Genomic DNA, 19,999 nt, shown 5'->3' on the forward strand with positions numbered 1-19,999 from the left:
AGTTCCTCAGGCCAAAGGATTTCTCTCCAGAATCACAGATTGAACACAATTGGGGTGATTGGTATTGCCATGATAATCACACGGAGATAAGGGTATTTGGATATGAAGGGCAACCACACATGCTTCCAATTACGGTGCCAGACAGAGTGGCTAGCTTGGAGATTATAAGGCAATTGTCTATTGCCAGTGCTAAACATTTAACTGATTTTGGTAAACAATCTATTGTTCCAGGTCTATTAGTTTTCTCTGATTTCATTATCAAAAGTTCAAAGAGTTATCATTTATTACAGAATAAATTAAATTACTATGGCATGACTCTGGGTGAGCCTAGGGAGAATTTTGATCCCGAAGGATATATAAAAACTGCCAGAGCCTCACAGAAACTCAAAGCTGGGATACATATGGCCAAAATGCCAGATGACCTAATTAAGAACCTTGAGCGAGAGGAGGCCAAAGTTTTGAAAGGAAAGAGTGAATTAGTCTGGGAGGCCTACAAATGGAAAAGGGCAAGGGGAATGATAGACGGAGACCTAATTGGAAATATCCAAGATCCTCTGGAGGTAGCTAAAAGGCTACTTCAACATGAAGCTGAAATTATGCACAGAGTTCCTTCACAATTCCTTCGCTTCATTAATACTGAAAGAGACAGTCAGCCCCTAGCTCACATGTCACCAAAATCAACCGCCAGTAGTATCCCACCTGATTCTCCTCGAGAGGATTATCCTCCTGGTTTCGAAACAGAAATGAACATGGACACAGGAGAAATCAACATCAAAGATGTTGTTGACATAAGAATGACTGAGCATGAGGACTTCATTGCTGATGATGGATTCGCCTCCTCTAGGGAATTCCTCTCATTTCTATATCAATACAAAGGGGCTCATGTCAAACGAAGCATGGCTGGAAAACCAGAGGAAGAACAGATGAAGAGATTACAGGATGAAATTGATGTCCTCATGAAAGATATGACTCCTGAAAAAGGGAGGAAATTATTAAAAGAGGCCGGTGTGATCATCTTCTCTGGTTGGGATATCAACTCAGCACTCTTATTTGATGGTTTTTTGAAAAAGCAAGATTTGAATCAGCAGGTACTGCCCCAGGAGGTAGATAAACTGTTCCTAGGCTCTGGATATGATCCAGACAAAAAGGCTCTCCTATAGTGGGCACTATATCCAAAAGGGAAGAGGCCAATCATTGTGGATATAGAAGAAACCTTTGGGCACCTCATGGTTCATCAGGTTGGAAAGACCGATCCCAGGGTCACTGCGAAGCTCAACCTGGATGTTGCAAGATTAAACTTGGACCAGACAGAGTTTCTGGTCAGAGAAAACATTACATACAAGGGATTATATGAAAAATCCAAGGAGGAAAACCAGAAGCTGCAGGCAAAGGTATTGCAATTAGAAACGGGGACTCCTATCAGCGAATATACCTCATACCCTGCAGGACGCAGCTTGGATGACGTCTCTGATGCCCTGTACTGGAAATATCAGGCAGAGAAGGCCAATAAACGCGCAGACAATATCCAGCAAAAAATGGACAAACTGGTCAATGACATCATAGGACATCGGTTTAACACCATGCTCTTACAGGTTGAACCATATTGGATAGTTTACCATGGAACCATAAAAGCGCTAACAGAGCATGAGCGGTTAAGAGCACGATTGCAGGGGGTGCTAAGCAATAACGATTCCATGACGCCAGAAGAAAAGGCTGAGGGTAACGCGTATATGGATAATCATGTCAAACTCGAAGATATGCTGAGAAGAGATCTAAAAGAATTAGATGATGAAAGACCCGTTGGAATGCCTTCCGTCTACAAGGAAGGAGAAGTAATAACCTTGGAGGATTTGCGAAAGGAGCTTGTCAGCGTCAAGGATTGGGCCTTGTCAGAAATTGATCGGAGTAAGGATATGGCCCCCACCGTCAACCAGATGATATTCAAGTACCTGACGCTAGGGGATGAATTAAAAAGGCAAACGCCTCGAATCAGAACATTCAAAGACGATGATTACATTCATCATTTGGGACTTTTGAATCTCTTTTTGCTTAAGTTTAGAAACACTCGAGTTGACGACTAATATTTTGAAAAGTCGTGTCTCTTCATGAAAAGCTTGCGTCCTCATATATATATGAGAATGTTTTTTGTAATGTAGGAGAGACATTATTAGATAGGATTATGAGCAAAAGAACAACAGCCTGTAAGTCTTCGTGTACGAACTTCAATGGAATACAAATTTTGATCAATTGTTTCCCTGCATATGTGTTGTAGATTATTTCATTTTCTTTTGGCAATCGTCTGTGATATTATCTGATAAAGATAGGGTTATTCATATTCTTAAGATCAAATCTATGCTTTATGTTATAATGTTGTAACAAAGTTTTGCTTGCGGATTGTAATTGTTCCCTGCAAAGCTTAATTGACTGGTCCCTTAAGGGTAGGGTTAAATTCATTCAATCAGCACATAATATAAGCATTCATTTGGTTTTGAAAGAAATAGTAACTGACAGGTTCATAAGGGATGAGTTAAAAAACTGTCTCACAGATTCGCACTATAAGCCCTGAAGAAAATTGTAATGACTCTGTAACCCATGCAATAAAGAAGGCACTGGCCTAAATCTCAAGTCATACTCATCGTTTATTTTCACAATTAGTTATTTTGATAGCTACAGGAGTAATTAAGAAACACAAAACAAAATAACAATCTTGAACTCGTCTGCAATATCTCCATTCAAGGAATTCATGCCATTTCAAGATCAGGGGATATCAGAATAGGATAACATATCTGCTATAAAAAGCACTGTTTATTAGAGACATTCAGTGAATAGGTATACCCGCCTAGGTCCTGCAGAGCCTAAAGAGAGAGAGTTAGTAACTAATAGGTTCACTCTATAAGTTGGCCAAGTCAATTGGAGGGTTTAATCATAGGAGTTGGCATTGCCTTAGAACCCATCCAATCTGTTGATTTGAGACCCAACAGGTCAAACATAGAATATCACATCCTGCAATGAACACTGCTACAACATTCAGAGAACACAAAGATATTTTCGGAGCATAGAACAATCATATCCATGATATCAAAACTAATTCCAACAAAATTAACCATAATAAACAATGTCATAAACACTTTCGGACCGGAACACTTCCAGAACAAACAATGAACACCTGCAACATCAACATGTCAAGATATCTCTACATCATAGACATTTCGGACCAATGCCATTTCGGAACAACAAGTTTGACATCAATGACAACCACAACAACACATCAACACATACTTCCAACAATCTCCCCCTTTGTCATTGATGGCAACACTTGACAACACTTGACCAAACTCATATATTGCTCAATATCTCTGTACAAACTGAATTTGGACAAATTCTCCCCATATTAGGATCTGCTACTCAATCTCTGCTCAATCTCTCCTCTTTGCCAGAAGTTACTCAATCTCTGCTTGAAGATCAAACTTGCTCAATCTCTCCCCCAAAGATCTGAAAGATCAACCTTGCTTAATCTCTCCCCCTTTGCCATCAAGGGAAAAGGTCATAGCAACATTGCACACACCATTGCTCGCCCTCAGAGCAGCCACAACATCAATCTAGGACATGAAATAGTCATGAAAGCTCCCCCTGGAAAGATGCATCCCCATAATGCACCTAGCTAGAAGGAGGGGTAGTAACCCCAAGCTTCTCCCGAAGAAACTCAAATGTATCCTTTGCTAATGTTTTCATGAAAATATCTGCAACTTGTTTGTTTGTAGAAATGTATTCCAATCTAACTTCCTTCTCAGCAACTTTCTCCCTTAAGTAGTGATATCAGATAGAAATATGCTTTGTTCTTGAATGCATAACTGGATTCTTTGAAATGTTTATTGCTTCATCATATGTTACCTTGATATCTTTAAGAGTTTGTCTCATCCACATTACCTAAGTACAACAAGATGCCCCTGCAATATACTTTGCTTCAGTAGTAGATAGGGAAACTGAATCTTGTTTCTTATTGAACCAGGAGACCAATCTGTCCCCTATAAAGAATTCACCACCATTAGTACTCTTGCGTTCATCAATACTTCTAGCCCAACTTGCATCAATATATGCTTTCAACTTAAAATCTCCACCTTTTTTGTACCAAAGTCAATAATCCATAGTACCTTTTAAATTTTTGAAAATTCTCTTCACAACTTGCTCATGTGTTACCTTCGGATTTGCCTGAAATCTAGCTACTAGACAAACAACTTGCATGATATCTGGTTTGGACGCAGTGAAATACAACATTCCACCAATCATTGACCTGTACTTCATCTGTTCAACCTCCGGAGACTCATCATCTTTGCTCAACTTGCATCCAATGGTTAAAGGAGTTGTAACTGGTTTGCAAACTTCAAAATCAAACTTCTTCAACATTTCCTTCACATGCTCTAAGAGATAAAAATTCCATTTATTGATTGAATAACTTGCAACCCAAGAAAGAAAGATAACTTACCAATCATTGACATTTCAAATTCTTTCTGTTTCTCTATAGCGAACTCTTTACATAAACTATCATCTCCTCCAAATATAATGTCATTAACTTAAACTATAACAATTAACTACTTGTCTCCATCAATCTTGAAATAAAGATTACTGTCTGCTGTACCTTTTTTGAAATTTTGTTGAATAAATTATCTGTCCAATTTCGCATACTAGACCCTCAGTGCCTCTTTAAGACCATACAAAGCTTTCTTCAGTTTGCACACTGTATCCAGATCCTCTATCAGTCTGAAACGATCCGGTTGCTCAATGTAAACTTCTTCTAGATCTCCATTCAAAAATGCTGATTTGACATCCATTTGATAGCTTTTTTTGTTCTTGTAAGCAGAAAATGCAAGAAACATGCGTATAGCTTCCATCCTTGCTACCGGAGCAAAAGTTTCTTCAAAGTCTATGTCTTCTACTTGAGAATATCCTTTACATACCAGACTTGCTTTATTCCTTGTCACTTGTTCTTACTCATTTAACTTATTCCTGGATACCCACTTCGTTCCTATTACATTCTTGTCCACCGGTCTAGGTACTAACTCCCAAGTCTTGTTCTTCTGGATTTGATTTAATTCTTCTTCATTGCTTTTACCCAACTGTCATCCTAACTTGCTTCCTCATAAGTCTTTGGCTCTGTCATAGATAGAAAATAGTAATTGGCTTGTTCTTGAGCTTCTGCAATCTTCCTTAATGTCTGAACACATTTTGTCTTATCTCCAATTATTTGATTTTCGGAATGATGCTTCTGAACATATTTAGCAAGAACTTTCATTGAATCTTCCTCTCCTTCTTCATCATTTGTTTCCTTCTCTTTACTTTCTTCCAGATCACTTGTCTTCTTTGGATTTGCTGGAACAATCTCAATCTTCTGCGCTAGCAAACACTTATTCTCCTTTCTATACTTGATATAGTATACATTTCCACCCGTTCTAACTCCTTCTACAACTCTTTTACCAGTCTTCTCTTTTCTGATCACACATTTGGTGCTACTAAACAGTACTTCATATCCTTTTCTACACATTTGACTAACACTTAACAAACTATGTCTTAATCCTTCAACATAATAAATATCATCAGTTTTATGCTTACCATCAATAAAAACACTTCCAATACCTCAAATAGCTGCACCATTTTCTCCGGCAAACTTCACTCATCCTCCATCATACTTTTTGAGATTAAAAAACCCGTCATTATCACCGGTCATATGATTTGAACATCCGGAGTCTATAATCCATATACTGGGTTCTATCTTAGCATGCAATGCAGTCTTAACTATTCTCTCTTCTTCCGGTTTCTTCAAAGCATCCTCTTTATCTTCAATTTTTAGAAACAAGGACGAATCATCATCAATTTCATCTTCAAATGTATGCTCCTTGGTAGAACATAAGCCCTTCTTCTCTCTTTGTTAAAGTTGCATCTCTTAAAATTGTTTCTTCTCATCATCATCCGGTCTCTTATAGTCTTCTCTGTAAGTGCAATTAGAAGCATAATGCCCAATTCTACCACAAGAAAAACATTTCAGAGTTAACTCACCTTTATATCTTCCAGTGCTTCACTGCAATCTTCTCATAAAATTTGCTTCAGCTTCATCTAGATCTCCATTGCATTCCGGATCATCATGTCTTGAAACATTAAATGCTGCTTCTTTCTTTTCCGTTTTCTCTTCCTCCATTTCTAAAATCTCACAGGCTGCTAAAGTACCAATAAGTTGATCAATGGTATACTTTCTCAAATCATTACTCTTGTATAGCACATCTCTGTGGCTTGTTGGATTTAGGCAAAGTCAGCAAGATCTTATGAACAACATCACATTCCTCCAAATGTCCACCGGCAGCTCTAATACCACCAACAAGATCAGTCACTCTATGAATATAGTTCTCAACACTTTCCAGCATTTTCAGATACTCATACTTTTGCTTCAAATTCATCAACCTAGCCTACTTTGTCTTCGAGTTTCCTTCATATGCCAAACACAACTCTTCCCATACAACTTTTGCTTCCTTTAATCCTTTTACCTTTCCAAACACTGAATCACTTATACAACTGAAAATTATAACTCTAGCTTTTGCATTAGTCTCCTTCAACTTTATCTCATCCGGAGTTTCCCACCCTGTGGAGGTGCATATCTAGTCTTAATGATTTCCCAAATTTCGTTCTGCAATGTCTCCAAATGCGACTCCATTCTCTCCTTGCAGTGCCAAAAGTTTGTACCATCAAAGATCGGAACTTTGTAATGCACGTCCTGCACTATACCAGATCTACCTCAAGCAGTTAAGTTTACTCAAGAGGAACCTTGCTCTGATACCAATTGTTGTACCCAAAGCAGGACTCAGAGGGGGAGGGGGGTGAATCAGTCCAAAACAAAAATTAAATGCAGCACATAAACAATTAAATTTCAACACACATCCAACACATGAACACCAAGATTTTCTACAGGGAAAAACCATGGTGAGCACCTGCCCACAAAATATATCCACTATGTATATCAGATTACAAAGAACAGAGCTAATTGCTCCAAACTTGCAAACCAAGGCTAATTGCTCATGGCGCAATATACAAAAGAGGGCTTGCAAACCTGAAGCTAATTGCACTCAGGGCAAGATACAAAAATGATATGAAAAGAAGGATCTCCTGATCATGAAGTTGTCCTTGAACTCCGCATCAAGTGACCAACATTAGAACACACAACTCAAACCTCAAGTGCCAACACTCTGTCTCATACTTGTGTCATAGTCTCAGCACAACTTGCATATCATTCGAACACAACTCTTCTTCTTTGCACTTCACTGAACCTCTCTAATTATCATGCATCTACATTCCACACCTCATCACGCCACCTCTTCACACAACTCAATCATACACATCTTTCTATACAAGATAAATCATCAAAGCTTGAACCAAGTTGGCCTAAAACAAAATATAGCTTTTGGACCAAAAATACACACGCTGATCCACTCTAGGAGAAAGAGGGGATCAAAACACATCTCCCAAAGATTAATTCACCAATCCGCAATCACCGGAACATAACCAATAGCATATCCACACGCTATGCATCCATATAAGCAATTAACGGTCAAAACATATTCTCTAATGCTAGCAACTCAAATCCGGATCTCCACACACTATGGTGAGACCCATAACACATCAAACAATCTCCCACAACTCATATTTGGACCTAAGGATAAGTCAAACATAGAATATCACAACCTGCATCGAACATTGCTACAACACTTAGAGAACACAAAGATATTTCTGGACCACAAAATAATCATATCCATGATACCAAAACTATATCCAACAAAGATAACCATCAACATCAACACAACAAGATATCTCTGCATCACAGACATTCCGGGCAAATGTCATTCTGGAACAAGAAGTTTGAAATCAATGACAACCACATCAACACATACTTCCAAATGGAGTTTCCCATACTATCTATAGAATCATCAAGGCTAGTTCGCACTGGCTAACAAACCATAATGGAAGCAAAGCATAGTTATGAGTCTAGTATCGATTGCTTGAACTTAGCACTTTCAAGAGGAACCCCATCAAGCATCTAGCTCAATAGGAGATCTACAAGATGCCCCTATCCATGCTTATTTCTAAGCATGAAGATGAGCACAAAGAGGAGCAAGATTCTCTTACTCGTCGACTACAAAAAGATGACATTCTCAAATGGGTAAGCTTCATTGTTCTCGGTCCTTGGGACGCATTCCAATAGCTTGATGAATGCTTAATGTTCTTTCTTTTCAAGTTAGTTGTCCATGCATAGGAAGAGCATTGGCAGTTGGTCAAAAAAGGAAGTTACTTCAATAAGCTAGTTAATGGCTTTGTTAAATTTTCTTATGGGGTTGGAGATAAAGTAAATAATAGTTAGATGTTCTTTCGTTTTAATAAGTGTTGTTGCATACACTGCATTCTCCTTAAGAGATTGCTCGTTTTAGTTTCCAATTTTCCTCCAAGTGCAGTCGCGCACATGTTTACTGGGTCCTCTCAAGCTACTCTGTGCTCAATGAGTGGCTAGGCTACTAGTTTTCAACCTTCTACAGGCAGTTTTAAAGATTCAAGCCCGACCTAGTAAGAAAGAGCTCAAATCTTACGTTAGTAGGAAAAGTTTCATGAGGAAATTCGTTGTTGGGTTTGCTGAAATTGTCAAACCTCTCAATGCAATGCTGAAGCAAGGTGCAAAAATTCAATGGACCAACGAAGCAAAGAAGGCTTTTGCTTAAATAAAAAAGCTATTTCAGAAGCGTTTGTGTTTATAAGTTTGGATTATTGGCCAATGTTTTTTTGTGGCATAAAGAAGTGCCACATTTGCTAGATAACAGCGACAAGAAAAAGAAGCACCCATGCCCTTGCATTCAACTATCGAGGTAAAACCGTTCGCTAAGTGGAGTCTGGACTTTATTGACATGATTAACCTTTCCTCATCATTCGATCAAAAGTATATTTTAACTGTTGCCGATTGTTGTATTCGGTGGATGGAAGCCCTAGCTTTAAAGCAATGCATTGCAGAGGTAGATATTAATCTTCTTGAAGGGTACCTTTTTTAAGTAGGTCTGGTGTTCTTTTTGTAATGGAGGGAATTTGTCACCTCAAGGATGACGAATCCTCAAGGACAAATTGTCCTTCCGATTACCTCTGCGAACTGGCGCTAAGATGAGCCAAGGGACAACAGATTTATACAAGGAGCGTTAGCCACCCGAGAAGCGTCTTTGGACGGCTCTGCAGGGCCTCTGTCCTCAGGACGAGCGTGCGGAGCTGGGACACCAGTGCGACGCGCTGTCGTCTTGTATGGACGGAGCGTAGAGTCCGAGCAGAAAGTCCTGGACGCGTTGACAAAACTTATAAAACAGCTAAACAATATTGGAAATTATGAAAAACACAGATTACGAAACAGAATAAGGAAAATGCTAAAGGATAAGAAAATCTCACAACCGGTCCACGCTGTGAAGCCTCCCGCAAGATAATCTCCTCTTCGCGAAGCTATGCCTACACACATGCAAGAGAGAAAATGTTGGGGGTTGTGTTTTGGAGTTTGCCTAAGTTAGACCCCCGTTTTGGTGTTTCCACCTCCACGGACAACCCAAAAAGCCATAGGAAAGAAAGATGATGAAGAAGCTGATAAAGAAGAATGTAAAGACCAATACAAAGACAATGCTATGCTATTTGATAATCGGAAAATAAACGAGATATTGAAAGTGTAGGATAGAGTTAGATTACTCCCCCGGTGCTTGGCAAGTGTTGGAATGCTTGATAAACTTGGTAACTTGATGATGTTGCAACAATGGTGGTGGTGTCTCCAAGAGCTTCAATTTCCTAGAGTAAGTCTCCAATCTGCCAAAAATCCTTTGGAAATGTTCCAAAACCAAGGATATAGGCTAAGGGTCGAGCTTGAATGTCGGTGGCTGCGTAGGGAGGCGTTACGATTCCTTCCTGGCGTGGGTCGTAACGTCCCAACGACCACTTGTTGGTTGGCAGGTTGGTGGGACAGTAGCGCGCCGCATAGATGTCTCTGCGTTGCGTCTGCGTCTTGCGAATTTGTTAGATCGACAGAGTTGGTAACGCCTTTGAGGAAGTTGACATGGACTTCTTCAGTGGACAAAAGGACAAGTTGGCGAACCTGTCCTCCAAGCAGCGCGGGGGAGGCGCCACATGTCACAATTGCCACTAAAGGTGATGAGGGTGATATTTTTCACTCTACACTTTCTAATATTAGGGGATAATACTTTTTGTTTACAAGCTTTAATAGGTGAAGATTTATCGTTGCCAATCAACGGTCAGTTTTTAAAAGTTACTTCCAAACATAAATGGAAAGAAATGCTTGCAATAAAGTGTAAATTTTGTGAATTTGTGAATACAATGCAGATATGTACATTCATGTATAGTTGATGCTCGAATTTTGAGCTGCTCAAAGTTGCTATAAGCTATTAATATTCATTCGTATTTGAAAATATTTACAATATATGTATATAATTTTGACCCTTGATATAGGTAAGCAAAATTCAAAATGGTCTCTATTATAGCAAAAATTGTCGTTACATTGTCAAAAGAGGAGAAAGCGGACGAGAAAGACAAAAGGGAGAAAGGGCATCAATTATTCTGGAGGAATGTTATCCTCAGTTTCTTCGCTCTCTATATCTTTCGTCACAACTACACTAGGGTGAACCATGGCTTGAAATTCTTCCCACCAAGCCACACAATAAATGGGTTCCATTCCCATCGCTTTTGGCAGGAATGAATAGTCAGGGGTGGATTGCTCTTGGTGCTCTTTGATCATGCTGTTTTCAATGTTTGATAGAAAAGGGACCCATGACACCATGACATCCTTATCTACAAAGGCCCTTAAGTCAATGGTGTTCAGAATGCCTATCTTATACTAAGCCACTTCCAGAATCTCCTCCAAACGACTCATATAGTCATTTCCAAATGAAGCTCTCGTGAGCTTGGCAATGTTGGGCTTTGGTTCTAAGAGAGAAGCTACAAAGCGAGAGACAATGTCTGAGTTCATCCTGTACCTATCCTCGCAGACCAAGAAATCCTCTCCTAAGACTCACTTCACAACAAGATGACTAAGTCATTCTTCATGTTCATCATGCGTTCTAAGTTCAAGTCTCAGATTAAGCCTAGAAATGCTAGTTGATTCTTATCAGCAGTATGCTTGATTGGAGTGTCCATCAAGATTGGATCTGTACGATTGTGCCTAGACTCTAAAGAAATGTCATGTTTAGCAAAATGACCCTGGTTTTAAAGGCAATTGAGGCTTTTGTCACACGAGCGAGTAGTTATTCACCTAAAGATTGAGGTGAGTAATCATGTTATGAGACCAAACCTCAAGGCACTAAGTTGGCATGCCTGATGTGTCTACACTCAACAAGCATTTAATTCGAGAGTTTTGTTGGATGATAGCGAGGATTATATGAGGTAAAATTTGCTTTTCAATATAAGTAGTAAATTAATGCATTAATACTCTAGCTTATGATATGAGATTTGGCTTAAGACTAACAAAGATTTTGGCTTTCTTTTCAAGTACGACCCCTACTGCAGGTTGTCATGTCAAAGCATGTGGCGGCTTCTATGAAATCTAGTAATAATAGCAAACATTTAATGCTTTCCCCGGAGGGAGTATAGTAGGAGCTTGTATTTTCGTTAAGTGAAAAATCTTAAGGTTGCCCTTGCCACCACTTTGATTTCCAACCTAGCAACTTGACTTCATTGTCAACAGATTAAAATGTGAAAATGTAAGAGACAAAACTTTTGAGCAAAAATTCTATAGATAAATCATCTATGCTCAAGAGGTATGAGCAACTCTTCTAGAGTTATAGACGCTCAACTGGCAGTAGAGCTATGTTTAGCGAAAATCAAAGAGATTTCCTTGTCGGGGCTATGGATGCTTGTCTGGCAGGAAGGCTCTATCCACATTGGCTATGAGGGATGAACCCAATTACGTAGCTTAATGAAGGTGTAGCTTCTGATTTATTCATTCTTGGGAAAAAATGGGAAACGGATCATGACGCACACATTGGAATGATTGTAGATTGTTAGCCCCGCAAGTGCTGTGAGGCACGCAAATAGGCCGCAATGACATTCATCAAGGCCATATCTGTCCAATCCAAACTAAAGTCATTATAACAACCTTCTGTTTGCCTTGATCTTCTTTAGGGCACATTTGCTTGTTTTTGAACTGAGATAATTTTGATCTGCAATGCTAATGATTGTTTGAGATGTGTAGGAACATGTGTTGAACCCACATGGTTTTAGTCCAAGGTAAATGATGATGATATTCTAATAATTAAATGCTTTTATCTGTAGGAAGCAAGGAGTTCGTGAGATGGAGTAAGTATGTGCAGTTCACAGTGGATTGGCATAAAGTGAGATCAAAACATCAAGCTTCTCCTCTTAGATCTACTGCAATATTATGTAAACATCTTGTAGGGGCTACCAAATATTGGTTTTCTTGTAACCCCTTGATTCATCTTTAAGAACCGATCTGAGAATATTTGAAATGAATCAGCAAGATGGAAACTCCCCTTTGGTGTAGGTGGCTTGTTGGTCTGCAAACCGGAGATTTTGGATTCTCTCTCTGTAGGTGAAGGTTCCCAATGGAGCCACCAAAGCTATAGATTTATCTACAACAGCCTTAGGCAAAATTACAATTCGTTCAAATTCTTTAAGTGACATCTTGTATCAGAGCAAGCCATTTGGTAGCATGGCATGGTTTCTAATAAATCATGGCCTTGCATTCTCACAAAAGCGCACGAGGATGCCATGCGATATTAATAGAGGCCTTCTGTTTTGAGAGCACTCGTAGCCGAAGGTGCCCTGTTTTGGCACTGCAGAACTTTGGAGAGAAGGAGAAAGAAAAGATTTGATAAGTTTCCCTAATGTGCCACATGTGCAAACTAAAACAAAAAGCAAAAGGAGCTATGCAAGTGGAAGATGCCACTTGTTAGCAAGTCAGAAGCCAGGGGATGTTTTGAACTTGAAAATGGATTGAGGATGCGCTATTGGCTGTTTCACAAATAGAAAAACACCAGAATGCCTTGCATGGCAACACTAGAGAATTGAAAACAAAGGGAAAAGACTACACTGAGGCAAATGCAACGGAAGTAAAGGACGATCCAAGTGGTTTCCATGCTACGCATAGAAGGAAAATAGTGTTGCAGAAATCATAGGCCCAAGGTGGTTTCAATGATCTCCATGATGGAGCAATTAACACACGACGGATATGCAAGAGCCTATTTAGTTATAGGCACTATTTCCAGTTAGGAAAAATTACTCTATATAAGCCATTCATAGACCTTAGCATGCTATGTTTCAGCTATTAATAGAAATTAGACATTCAAATTGTGCCATCTTATGCCTCTTTTGCTTGTTTATTTCTATCAAAATGCTTTGTGTCATTATCAGATGAATGCAGTTTTTGTGTGTTGAATTCAACTTCTATGATTCCTGATATAGATTTATGGAGCCTTGAATCACGTCTTGCACTTCCTTCTTTGCAACGTCTATTTCTAGACATCATATTATGCTCAATAGTGAACATTGTCTAAAAGGTATAAGTCTTTGGTAAGATGATCAAGGCATATCTTTTTCCAACAAACCTTAGTGGCTGCTTCTCACTGAAAGATCTAAATGCTATGCTTTGTGTCCTTCAGACCTTAGGCATCCAATTCTCTTCCCAACAATGAAGAGTCCACGACATTCTATGTTCATAGCTTTGGAGTTATATATTTCTAATTAATTTCAGGAAAGGATTTAAGGTGTTGTAAAAGCTTTGCATCGGCGTATTGCCTTAGTGTAGTTTTGTTTATGTTTAATTATTTCTTCCTTTTCCATCCCCTTTAGAAATCTGAAGAGTCGGCTTCTAAATTCTTGAAGGTTGTTTCATAGGTCGTAGTTCCACACCTTTTGAAACTTCCGGGCCGCCTTTTTGAAGCATAAGCTTTAGAGGTTAGTAAGTTTATTTTTGGAGATTCAAGAGCTATCAAGTTGATTTCTTCTTTTTTTAGGCTGTCATAGATGTTGGAGATGTTAAGTGCTCTTTGGATACTATGGATTCATGTACATAAGGGTGTAGATTAGTGAGACATTTCTTGTCCTTATTGTAATATCGACCCATTATACTAAAAATAACCACTAATTTTTTGTATTATCATTTTATTTCAAGTTATTAAGTGTTCATTTGGTTGAATACTCAAGTACTTCTATCCATATGGGATAGGCATCTGTCCATTTGGGATAAGCATCCATCTATTTTCCTAGTTTGGCTCTGATGCCATGCCATTTTCCATGGATCATCGAGTACTCAAACCAAGGTGAATTGGGTTTTACTATTTTTCAGTGAAACACAGGGATTTACAAGTTTTTTTGCATTTTTAGGAATTTGTTTTGGGTTGAATCATTGCAATAAAAAAAATTGCCATCAAGTTTTGTTTACAGTAACTTGTGGCTGATTTTGGTGTTTAATTACCCGTGCGATTAATCACAATTGTCAACAACTATGATGGATACAAACATATAAGGGTCATGTTTTGATTAAGATGTCGGAGCCTCCATCCACAATTAGATCCTTCTACCCTTGTTTTAGAGGTTATTGGAGTCCTTTAGGGGGTGAGTGCCTCACCTTGGATAGTCATGTCAATAACAAAACCAAAGCATAAAGCAAAATGGCTTGGCCATCTAAATCTCTAAATGTTCCACAAGCTTTGGCCAATCCTTCATTGGCCTCCTCTAACTTAAGCTTTATGAGCCTTGGAAAGACGTGTTTTCCATAGGACCCTAGAAAGTGGGGCTTCTATTTATGAGACAACTTTTAAATGAAGAATTATAAAATGAATGTTCATAGGCAATGATTTGTTAAAAGAGAATATGAAAATTGTCATGGTTTGAAATGGAAATCATAAGCCTTGTAGTAATTGTTATGGGGCAAAATTCATAGGTCATGATTTTTATGATGCATTTCTACTTGTTAAAATTTGGAAAAATATTTGTTAAACTTGTTCTATTTCTCCTTTAGAGATGAGTACTTATTGGTCAATGTGAAAAATTTGTTTAATGTTGATGAATCATGTGGCTTTAGTGATAGGGAGAACTTGGCAATTTGTTATTATATTAATGTGAAAAATATCAAGTGGAAAAAGTGAAGTGAGCATCCTTTAGATAGATGTAAGCAGTTCGATGTAGCTATAGAATTTTATCTATGTTACAAAAACCTTATTGCAATGACAATGGTTAAAATATATGTAAGTGGAGTTTTTTTAATGGAGTCGCCAGTTATCCACTTTGTTAATAGTTTAAAGTTTAAACCATAGTTACAAGACTTAGACCTAACAAGCTGTTTATTTCTTAGGACTTGGGCTTGGCACTTAGACTTAGCAAATTAAAAAAACTATAAAATATAGATATTTAAAGCTTTTTGTATTTACCCTTAAATAAATCGACTTGAAAAACATAATAAACTTATCCATTAGAATCTGCTTTGATACAAATGTGGATTTGAGTTGAAGGAAGCAACAAATTTAAATATGTAAATATTCACAAGTGTTTTAGGTGTACAAAACTTAAAATATGATATCAGTGGCATGAAAAAAAACACATGGAGTCCAAAACTATGGTGGAGAAAACCTTGTATCGCTTGTCCCAATATCAATAGTACTATGTGGAGTCTTGAGCTTGTATCTCAAATGAGTTTGCAAATGCTGCCAAGTCATATGACCATTAGTCAAGATAGGGATTGACTTGGCAAACGAAAAGTATAAATGTATTTCAATTATGTGAGATTTAATTGGGAAAAAAGTCGAAAGAATAAAAAATGTCATTTTCCATCCAAGATGGCCCAAAATTATTTTTTTCTTTTTTTTCTTTTTAAAACTAGAGTGGGGGTTTTCGGGTGGCAATCCCTAGCAGCATGGAAGGGTAGACCAAATTAAAGCCTTTGAGACCACACATACCTTCATGGTGCATGCCATTTTTCATAGTTCGATTGCTTTTAACCAAGCTCTATGAGTCCCCCAAACTTTAGAAAAAACGAGTATCAAAACCATAGAACAGTAACTAGGCCTTAATGATGTTTGCTGCAAAAGTATTAGGTTTGAGTGTATTAAATTTTGTCCCCCTTATTTTTATGCCTAACTGGGTCAAGTCTCAACAAAGGTACTAGCCAGGTTTGATGATTTTGGTAGAATCTGCTAGGCCAGGAGCCTGCTCGCCTTGGTTAGATTCAACTGTCTTGGGAGGGTGAGTCTTGGTTTAAAATTTTCAGCATAGTTGCACCATAGTCATGTGAATATGGCACCATGTTAATTAATCAGGTTTAAACTTAGGGGATCCTTTCTTTTCCTTGTGTACATGTTTGAAATGCAGTTCTTTTGCATTTAAAATCCTTGCCCTATCGCTATGGTTGGAATGCCATAAATGTTACATGAGTCCTACTTGGCAGTTGCAATATTATGAATAATGTTCAATGTGTAAAAGTGAAAACAAAATGCTTGTTAAGGGGGTGTGTTTGAATTGATTATATTTTTGTTATGGGGAGTGCGAAAATAGATGCCATTATTGTTCTAAATACTTATTACTGTGTAAAATATTGAGCAATTAATATGTTAACAAATGTAAATGTAAGTGCACGAACAAGGGGAAGAAATTTCCTTACCATTCTTTGGCTTTTCCATTTAAAGATGTGAGAACTAGATGGTAATTTAAATACAACTAGCTCATAATCATGGGAAGTATGCATGTAGGGGGTGGGATTGGGGATGTCATGGTTGTCAGAGCTTCACCTGATTGTTAAGAGCACATATAGAAGATCAACAATTGAGAAAGATAAACGAGATGGTGTTGAGTCATAATAAGTGGGTAAGTAATGAGTCACGGTCTGGTATCATATGTTATATAAAATAGTAATGCATAATAACACAAATGTAAATGTAAGTGCACAAAAAAGGGGAAGAAATTTCCTTACCTTTCTTTGGTTTTCCCATTTAAAGATGTGAGAACTAGATGGTAATTTAAATACAACTTGCTCATAATCATGGGAAGCACGCATGTAGGGGGTGGGACTGGGGATGCCATGGTTGTCAGAGCTTCACCTGATTGTTAAGAGCACATACAGAAGATCAACAAGTGAGAAAGATAAATGAGATGGTGTTGAGTCATAATAAGTGGGTAAGTAATGAGTCACGGTCTGGTATCATTTGTTATATAAAATAGTAATGCATAATAACTGGCTAAATTTGTTTTAAAGGCGGAATGCCATGCAAGCATGGAATTGAAAGGTCATTTTAAAATGCATAACTAATTATCATACAAGCTTTTTTATACTGTGGAAATTATGAAATGTAGGGCTTAATACTCTCTTCTCCCATGTTTTAATGAAACATATTTTTTCCAATTTTTCTTGAACACAGAAATGTATGTGAGCTTGTTTTACTTTATCTTTTGTGTAAACATTTATTTTGTGTAGTATCAAAGCATGTTATATGCCATTAGTCATTGGCTTACTATATTACTTGAAATAAGGAGCTGGGTAAAAAAGCATGTTTGAAATATGTTAGCTTACTTGGTTTTGCTATTGTTTGCAGGCAAATGGAGTGATTGCTTATCTAGTCACATTGGTAACTTACATCGCTATTTGGTGGTAAGAGGCACTTATGATGTTGTGCTTAATATCGATTCTTATAACTGTTGTTATAATGTTAATTAGCTTTTTGATGATTATAATTATTAATAAAAAATCCATTTCAAAATGTGTGCTGATTTCTTCTTCAAGATTCCAAGTTGCAGGGCTGCCAAATTACATACTAAAATTGCATCTGCTGTTACTTTTTTATGGGGTGTACATTTGATACAAATAAGTATGGGCATTCAAATCTTAATGGAGTGTGAAGGTTTTAGGAGTACGATTATGATTATCAGTTTTGAGCATCATGAACTCCAAAGTGATGCTCAACTCAGCAAAAACAACTCACATTATTAATTTAACTGATTATAATACCATAATATATTTCTTGCTTTTGTTTAAGCCTAGTCTGTGTGGGAGTATTAATAGGCATATCACTATGGAAATATGCTAAGTGGCATTACAAAACAATGGGTATAAAACATGGGCTGATAAATGAGCTATAATGGCCCCAATATTTTTGTTGGGTATTCATGCCTTTGAACCCACAGATCAACCCCCATTTTCATTAGCTGTGACACAGCTTCAGGCCTCTCTAGGTATTGTGGGGTGTAAATCAAGATTAGTATAAAACACTTATCCAACACCTACAACAGGTTTTAAGTATTCATCCTATTGCAATTCGTGTAGATGTAAAATTGTGTAAACAAATTTGCAGCCTTGCTTATCCTTGTTTATGTTGATCTGTAATTTTCTACAAGATTATGCTTGTGTAAATCAACAGTTAAAATAAATTTAATTCATACCATCCTGCTGTTGGAATCAAGGATCACTGAGAGGGGTGGGGGAAGGGTGGGCGGAGGGGGTGAATCATATGGAAAAAAGTAAAATGCAGAAACACAAGATAACCAACCACAAAATCACAACACCAGGATTTTTACGTGGAAACCCAAATGGAAAAAACCACGGTGGGATTTGAACCCACAATATTATTCTACTATGGCCAGTAGCAAAGCAATATTACAAATAGGGGAATGCACCAGCATTCAGGCACACTGCCTAGAGCTTACAACTCAAGATACAATAACCCGGAAGGCTCACTGCCTTACAAATCATTTACAATGATGAATTGCAATGATTGAACTCCAAAATAGTATCAAACATTGCCTGCATGAGTTCTGGTTAAGGGCAAAAACTCTGACTGTGTCTGCTCTGTTTTCTGTTTCAATAATCTACCGAATCAAGAATGCGCACGTGAAATTGCGCCAAAAGGATTTCTCGATCGCCACTCGCTCATATCACATCATACCATACATCAAAAAGATCTTCTACACCGGTCTTATATATCAGCAACCACAAACAAAACTTTTATCAAGTCGGCCATACAATGTAACATGTAACAGTGAGTCGGCTCAAACCGGATCATCAAAACACATGCGGATCACCCAAATGCTGATAAAATGATTTCTATAAGTTGGCTTGGTCATCCCATGCACGAATCCGACCACACCACAATCACCGGAAAGATTCCGGACCAAAACTGCTCTTCATAACCTGAATTATCGGAGCCAGATTACCGGTTACCGAACCACTTCTCCAAAAACTATAGCTACCGGATAGGATTCTCATGAAGAGTTGCCATCAATGACAACCCTAAACCATTAATCACGCATCAGTATCCACCGGATGAGTGTCAATTGCCAACACCTACTAGAATTTTCATTTAAATGATAGTGCAATTATTTTGAACTAGAGTTGTGAAATATCCCCAAAAGTTTCAACATTAACCCTAATAGAATAAGTGGCTTTGAAACTGCCTAGAAATCACCACTTTGGTTATCAAACTGCCTCTTTGGTGCTCCTTTTTCCCTCCATCTTCCAGAAAAGAAAAGTTATGCATACAGACTTGAAATGAGGTAATGTTTTTTGAAAGTGCTTAACTTTTCTAGAGGAACTTGATGATGCAAAAATATTCAACTTTGCATACCCACCAAAATCTTGTTTTTGGTCAAGCCAAATAACCATATATATGAAGCCAAAACTGTGTCTGTCCACTCTAAGCAATCATTGAAATTGAACAACTAATCTTGGTGACGAAATAGATCCATTTATGGATCACAAGCCCCAAGGTGAAGGGTTTTTGTTCCACAAAAGCTTACTCTTGAAAAATAGAAGAATTTTTTCCCCCATCTTTGAAGCTTCTATGTGCATGTTTTTTGATCAAAACTCTCAGATCTTCTGTTCATTCTCCAATGTGATGCTCAATCTTGAAGTGCTTTGGAATAGAAGGTGGTGGTGCTCTATCACACTTAAAACCTGTAACTGTAAAAAAATTGGCGTTTCCTTGGTGTCCTTCCC

The 19,999-nt window shown here is 37.9% G+C and overlaps 1 protein-coding gene across 1 annotated transcript in view; it reads left to right on the plus strand.

The window, feature by feature from the left end:
* The window catches only part of LOC131060042 (7-dehydrocholesterol reductase), a 101,259-nt gene that overhangs the window by 65,177 nt on the left and 16,083 nt on the right, over nt 1-19,999 (plus strand). Inside the window, exon 3 of the mRNA XM_057993134.2 lies at nt 17,604-17,659. Coding sequence (XP_057849117.1) covers nt 17,604-17,659 — 56 coding nt within the window. The remainder of the gene's footprint in view (nt 1-17,603; nt 17,660-19,999) is intronic.

This window comes from Cryptomeria japonica, chromosome 1 (genome assembly GCF_030272615.1).
Source record: "Cryptomeria japonica chromosome 1, Sugi_1.0, whole genome shotgun sequence".
In the NCBI taxonomy this organism is placed as follows: Eukaryota; Viridiplantae; Streptophyta; class Pinopsida; order Cupressales; family Cupressaceae; genus Cryptomeria; species Cryptomeria japonica.